General features: G+C 52.1%; 1 protein-coding gene across 1 annotated transcript in view; it reads left to right on the top strand.

The window, feature by feature from the left end:
* Positions 1–4,753, top strand: part of LOC125042182 — a 4,858-nt gene extending 105 nt beyond the window's left edge. Inside the window, exon 2 of the mRNA XM_047637707.1 lies at positions 4,281–4,753. Coding sequence (XP_047493663.1) covers positions 4,427–4,753 — 327 coding nt within the window. The 5' untranslated portion in view covers positions 4,281–4,426. The remainder of the gene's footprint in view (positions 1–4,280) is intronic.
* Positions 4,754–7,500: the final 2,747 nt, after the last annotated feature.

The raw sequence follows: 7,500 nt of genomic DNA, 5'->3' as shown, positions 1-7,500 counted from the left end.
GTTTGTGCTTGTGTTTTGTCCGTTCTGTCGCCTGCCCATTCGTGGGCGTGCGTGAGCGTTTGGGCGCCGTTTGTTTGTTGGGTATTCGTGTGGGCAAGGATCAGGGTGCCGCTCGCGTGTGGCACCGGATTCTTTGTGTGGCACCAGACACCAGTAAGGCACAACACTCGCGTGTGGCACGGTACGCTCGCGTGTGGCACCGGACTCTTTGTGTGGCACCAGACACCAGTAAGGCACAACACTCGCGTGTGGCACGGTACGCTCGCGTGTGGCACTGGACTCTCGCATGTGGCACTGGACTCTCGCATATGGCACTGGACTCTCGCATTTGGCACCGGACTCGTTGCAAATTGATTTCTTCGGATTGAAATGCTTATTCAGCCAAGTTCCAGATTACGAGAGAGTGAGAGAGTGAGAGAGTGAGAGAGTGAGAGAGTGAGAGAGTGAGAGACGCCCACAGACCCACACATACGCATACATATAGACGCAAACCACCCACGGACAGACGGACTGACGCACGCACACGCACACATACATTGACAAATTGACTGGCGGCGAGAGTCAGTCAGTTAGTCAGACATAAAAGAAGAGGGAGAGGGGGAGAGTGAGAGGAAGAGAAAGAGAGGAGAAAGGGGGATACATATGTAGAGAGAGACAGAGAGACAGAGGCAGACAGAGAGACAGAGGCAGACAGAGGCAGACAGAGGCAGACAGAGAGACAGAGGCAGACAGAGGCAGACAGAGGCAGACAGAGAGACAGAGGCAGACAGAGGCAGACAGAGAGCGAGAACGAACACGCACCGTCCGCCTTATCAGCGCTCCAAAGGAACTTCTTAAAAGTCACGTGCTGACGTCACACGGGGCGTCCGCTTGGCCATTGCAAGGCGGGTATTCATCCGCTTGTTATGTGTTTTTATCTGTCGCCATTGTTATCCCGAACGGCATTAAGTCAAGTCAGATTGAAGGAAGTAAATGAATAAATAAAACGCGCCTTAAATCGAAAGTGGTTTGTGTATTGACGATTTTGCCGTTTTGCTTACACATTTTGCAATTCGGTTTTTCTGTTTTTCGATTTGCTATTTTCCCATTTATTCTATTTACTATTTACTATTATTTGTACTATTGTTCATGCAGCTAATTGCATTCCCTGGTCTGGAATGAAGTGGTTGATGCTGTTGCTTAGAATGGCGCATCCCGCTGTGTTTCTCCTTATCCTTTCTCATTCTCCTTCCTCTTTTCCTTCTCTTCCTACTCCTCCTTCCTATTATTCTCATTTTCCTCCTCCCCCTCCTCCTCCTCCTCCTCCTCCCCCCCCCCTCCTCCTCTCCCTCCTCCTCCCCCCCTCCTCCTCTCCCTCCTCCTCCTCTCCCTCCTCCTCCCCCTCCTCCTCCTCCTCCTCCTCCTCCTCCTCCTCCTCCTCCTCCTCCTCCTCCTCATTGTTTTCTCTCCTTCCTTTCCTCTTCTTTTCTTCTCCATCTTTTCTTTTCCTCCCTCCCCCTCTTCTTCCTCTCTCCTTCCTCGCCTTTTCCTCTCTCTAGCTTCGCAATTTCCTCCCCCCCCCCCCCTTTCTCTCTCTCTCCTCTCCTCTCCTGTCCTCTTTTCTCTTCTCTTCTCTTCATCACTCCCCTCTTTCCCTTCTCTCCCTACCTCCCTCCCTCTCTCCCTACCTTCTTCCTTCCCTCTTTTCCCTTTATCTCTCCGCCCCTTCCGCTCTCCCTCCTTCCTTCGTTCCTTCTCTCCCTCTCTTCCACCCCTCCCTCTGACCCTTTCTTTCTCCCTCCCTCCCTCCCTCCCTCCCTCCCTCCCTCCCTCCCTCCCTCCCTCCCTCCCTCCTTCCCTCCTTCCCTCCTTCTTTCCCTCCTTCCTTCCCTCCTTCCTTCTCTCCTTCTTTCTCTCCTTCCTTCCCTCCTTCCCTCATTCCTTCTCTCCTTCCTTCTCTCCTTCCTTCCCTCCTTCCTTCTCTCCTTCCTTCTCTCCTTCCTTCTCTTCTTCCCTCTCTCCTTCCTTTCCTCCTTTCTTCCCTCCTTCCTTCTCTGCTTCCTTCTCTGCTTCCTTCTCTCCTTCCTTCTCTCCTTCCTTCTCTCCTTCCTTCCCTCCTTCCTTCCCTCCTTCCTTCTCTCCTTCCTCCTCTCCTTCCTTCCCTCCTTCCTCCTCTCCTTCCTTCTCTCCTTCCTCCTCTCCTTCCTTCTCTCCTTCCTTCCCTCCTTCCTCCTCTCCTTCCTTCTCTCCTTCCTTCCCTCCTTCCTCCTCTCCTTCCTTCTCTCCTTCCTTCCCTCCTTCCTCCTCTCCTTCCTTCTCTCCTTCCTTCCCTCCTTGCTCCTCTCCTTCCTTCCCTCCTTCCTCCTCTCCTTCCTTCTCTCCTTCCTCCTCTCCTTCTTCCTCTCCTTCCTCCTCTCCTTCCTTCTCTCCTTCCTTCCCTCCTTCCTCCTCTCCTTCCTTCTCTCCTTCCTTCCCTCCTTCCTCCTCTCCTTCCTTCTCTCCTTCCTTCCCTCCTTGCTCCTCTCCTTCCTTCCCTCCTTCCTCCTCTCCTTCCTTCTCTCCTTCCTTCCCTCCTTCCTCCTCTCCTTCCTTCCCTCCTTCCTTCCCTTCCTCTCTCCGTCTCTCTTTCTCTGCCTCACTCACGCACACACACCCCTCTTTCCGCTCTTTCTTTCTTTCTCTTCAGTCCATGTCTTCCGAATCCGTTTTGTTTAGTTTCTCGTCCCCGGAATGTGTGGCAGCGATTCAGTTCTGCACTTCGTTTTGTTGAATGAATTGGATGTGGCCGATGCGCCTTCCTACTGACGGTGGGAGAGGGAGGGAGGGAGGGAGAGGGAGAGGGGGCAGGGGGGAGTTAGTGATTTGTGGAATGAGGGGGGAGAGAGAGAGAGAGAGAGAGAGAGAGAGAGAGAGAGAGAGAGAGAGAGAGAGAGAGAGAGAGAGAGAGAGAGAGAGAGAGAGAGAGAAAGAAGAAGAAAGAAGCTGACAGACAGACAGACTGAAGCAGACAGACAGACAGACTGAAGCAGACAGACAGACAGACTGAAGCAGAAAAACAGACAGACTGAAGCAGACAGACAGAATCTGACAGACAGACAGACTGAAGCAGACAGACAGACAGACTGACTGACTGAAGCAGACAGACAGACAGACAGACTGAAGCAGACAGACAGACAGACAGAATCTGACAGACAGACAGACAGAATCTGACAGACAGACAGACTGAAGCAGACAGACAGATAGATACAGACAGACAGACTGAGCAGACAGACAGACAGGCAGCAGATAGACTGAAGCAGACAGACAGACAGAATCTGACAGACAGACAGACTGAATCAGACAGACAGACAGACTGAATCAGACAGACAGACAGACTGAAGCAGACAGACAGATAGATACAGACATACAGACTGAAGCAGACAGGCAGACAGACTAAAGCAGACAGACAGACTGAAGCAGACAGACAGACAGACTGAAGCAGACAGACAGATAAACTGAAGCAGACAGACAGACAGACTGAAGCAGACAGACAGACTGAAGCAGACAGACAGACAGACAGACTGAAGCAGACAGACAGACAGACAAACAGAAGCAGACAGACAGACAGAAGCAGACAGACAGACAGAAGCAAACAGAGAGACAGACAGAAGCAGACAGATAGACAAGCAGACAGACAGACAGACTGATAGACAAAAGTAGACAGACAGACAATCAGAGAAAACAGACAGGCAGACAGACAGACAGAAGCAGGCAGACAGACAGACAGACAGACACAGGCAGAAGGAGACAGACAGACAGACAAAACAGACAAAACAGACAGGCAGATAGACAGACAGACAGACAAAACAGACAGGCAGATAGAAGCAGGCAGACAGACAGACAGACATAGACAAAACAGACAGACAACGGAGGGGGGGAGGGAGACTGGCGGGCTGTAGGACGGGTGAAAGAGCTGGCGAGAGAGGTGGGGGGAGGTGGACCGGCTTTTAACCTCATTGCACTTTAGAATAACAAGGGACTTGAAGTCTTGGGCAAATAATGCGGGGAGGCATCATTCCGTATGCACATAGAGGCAGCGGGCCGTAGCTTCTTGCCTGACTGGCTCCCTAGACCCCCCCCCCCCCCCCCCCGCCTCTCAGCTATCGGACGAGATGCCTGGGGTGCTCTCGTGCGGGATCGAAATGGCCAGTCCCTTTCAATGCCTCCAGTCCCGGGAACGGGCGGGGCGATGCCAAACTGAGCGTGTGTTTTTTTGCGGCGGACGAGCAGATGATGCGAGTGTTACTCTTTTAATCCCTCAGTGACTTGTGAGCATTGCGAAAAAGCGCGGTCCTCTCGAAGGCGTGCACGGCTGCATGACGCTGGCTTCTGCACCGCGTGGCGTAATGCTCGACAGAGTCCGTGCGAAAGCTGCGTTGGACGGAATTGCTCGCGAGCGCTAGCCAGGATGCCGGCGCTGCCCTCCGTAACCCCCGCCCCCCCCGGCCGCCCCACTGCACCCTTCCGCGCGGCGCCGAGGCCTCAGGAGTCCTCCGGCCGCTCGTGGGTGTGGCTTCTGGCCCCCTTTCTATTTGCGCTGACTCTCGCCACGCCCCCCTGCTGTGCTCAGGTGTACACCGTCCTGCTGCACGTCGACGAAGACGACTCGCGAGGTGAGACGGCGACCCGTGGCGCGGCGACAGGCTCCTCGAGGCCGCGGCGCACCCGCCCCGCCCTTCCTCGCAGGACCTTTGTCTCTCCCCTGTCCCCTTGCTATGCCTTAGTCTTCTTGTAATATCTTCATAGGATGATTTTTTATTTTTTTCACACACACACACACACACACACACACACACACACACACACACACACACTCACACACACACACACACACATACACACACACACACACACACGTTAATCCCAGGACAAAATGTTAACTCTTCCCTTGTTTTGTTGCAGGTGAGTGAGACGGCGGGGCATGTGCAGGAGGGAGCCACAAGAGCGAGCCGCGGCCGAGGTAAGGCACCCGCCTAGGGCGCGTGTTTCGAAAGAGCCGACCTCTATCAGTGGGTCGCTCTCGTCTAAGTGGACTCAGTCTCTGCCTTCAGCCTCCAGTCGTAATGAAGCTTGCGTGATGAAGTCGGAGTTGTCGGGCCTTTGCCTGCCGCCGCGCATGATGACCGGGAGCGGAATGTTGATGAATTGGGGACATGATCGATGTGAATGACGGTGGTGAAGAAGCGACAGGGAAATGACGAAATAGTTCGAGGGCGTTGCGTCATCGTGAATCTATAAATAGCGTAGACGACGGAAACTAAGGAATGCCCCAATGGCGTTCGTTAAATACAGAATAAACGCGATGAATAGACCAGTGGAGGTGGTTTTCAAATGATGGATGGACCCGATAGATTGTTTGACTAATAAAACGACTAATTGAAAATACTTGGGGATGGGGTAACACGGCGATTGTTACACTAGAGTAAGTAAGAACAAGCGGTGAGTTAGAGTGAGAGTGAGGGAAGGAAAAAGGGCGGGAGGGAAGGAGGCACAACGGAAGGGAGGGAGAGGGAGGTAAGGGGAGAGGGGAGTGATGAAGAGAGAAGAGGGAAAGAGATGTGAGAAGAGGGAAAGAGAAGAGGAGAGAGGAGAGAGGAAAAGACAAGACAAAGACGAAGACAAAGACAAAGAGAGACCCGTTACTTAGACCGACGCAGATATAAGTTCAATTTACGCGTTATGTAAGTGGCGACGGAAAAGAGAGAGAGCGCCTGGTGATTATAATCGTGTTACTACTATGAATTCAAAGATTCCCAGGGAGTGGCGGCGGTGGGGAGAAGTGTTTACTGTTAATACTGTGATAACGTTACTGATTTATATGCATTTCGTGCGCGTGCGCACACACGCACACGCATACACATGCACACGCATGCAAACGCAAGCGCGCACACGCATACGCATACGCACGCATATACACACGCACACGCATACACAAGCATACATACACACACGCATACACACACACGCATGCACACGCAGACGCACACGCACACGCATACGCACACGTATATGCATACACATGCACACGCACACGCGGGGGAGGGAACTTGGGAGAGGGGGCGGGGGAGGGAACTTGGGAGGGCGGGGCGGGGGAGGGAATTTGGGAGAGGGGGCGGGGGAGGGAACTTGGGAGGGCGGGGCGGGGGAGGGAACTTGGGAGAGGGGGCGGGGGAGGAAACTTGGGAGGGCGGGGCGGGGGAGGGAACTTGGGAGAGGGGGCGGGGGAGGGAACTTGGGAGGGCAGGCGGGGGAGGGAACTTGCAACTTGCGGCACCGCGCCCAAAGCCCAGACGGAAGGGAGTGCAACCTTGCAGCACAGCAGCAACGGCAGCGAGTCAGGCGCGTTTAGTTGGCCTTCGTTGCACGCTAGCAACATCCTTTATTTGTTTATTTATTTTATTTTTTTCACTTTTTTATTGTTTTTTTTTTAAATCTGTTCGTTTAATATTTTATTTTATGTAATTGTTTAGTTGGTTAACTTTTTTCTTTTATTCTATTATTATTATTATTATTATTATTATTATTATTATTAATTATTCATTAATTTATTATTTCGTTATTTAAATGTTTATTATTTATTTATTCACTGTTTGTTTATTATTTATTTATTCGCTGTTTGTTTATTATTTATTTCTTATTTGTTTATATATTTATATATTTAAGTTTTACTCTCTTTGTGAGTCGAAGCTGAGCGTCGGCGGGACCTCAGTTGGGCCGAGTGGGGTGCGAGCGAACTTTTTTTCTCTCTCTCGTCCGGTTCTGTTCGTGTTGGAAACGAGAAATAAGTTTGTGATTATTTCTTCGGTTATGCGAGTTCCTGAGTCTGATTCGTTGGACGTCTTTGGAAGGAGTTCATGGGCCGGCGAGTTCCTGAGTCTGATTCGTTGGACGTCTTTGGAAGGAGTTCATGGGCCGGCGAGTTCCTGAGTCTGATTCGTTGGACGTCTTTGGAAGGAGTTCATGGGCCGGCGAGTTCCTGAGTCTGATTCGTTGGACGTCTTTGGAAGGAGTTCATGGGCCGGCGAGTTCCTGAGTCTGATTCGTTGGACGTCTTTGGAAGGAGTTCATGGGCCGGCGAGTTCCTGAGTCTGATTCGTTGGACGTCTTTGGAAGGAGTTCATGGGCCGGCGAGTTCCTGAGTCTGATTCGTTGGACGTCTTTGGAAGGAGTTCATGGGCCGGCGAGTTCCTGAGTCTGATTCGTTGGACGTCTTTGGAAGGAGTTCATGGGCCGGCGAGTTCCTGAGTCTGATTCGTTGGACGTCTTTGGAAGGAGTTCATGGGCCGGCGAGTTCCTGAGTCTGATTCGTTGGACGTCTTTGGAAGGAGTTCATGGGCCGGCGAGTTCCTGAGTCTGATTCGTTGGACGTCTTTGGAAGGAGTTCATGGGCCGGCGAGTTCCTGAGTCTGATTCGTTGGACGTCTTTGGAAGGAGTTCATGGGCCGGCGAGTTCCTGAGTCTGATTCGTTGGACGTCTTTGGA

The sequence above is a fragment of the Penaeus chinensis genome, chromosome 1, assembly GCF_019202785.1.
Source record: "Penaeus chinensis breed Huanghai No. 1 chromosome 1, ASM1920278v2, whole genome shotgun sequence".
Lineage (NCBI taxonomy): Eukaryota > Metazoa > Arthropoda > Malacostraca > Decapoda > Penaeidae > Penaeus > Penaeus chinensis.
This window is presented reverse-complemented; position numbering and strand designations above follow the sequence as displayed.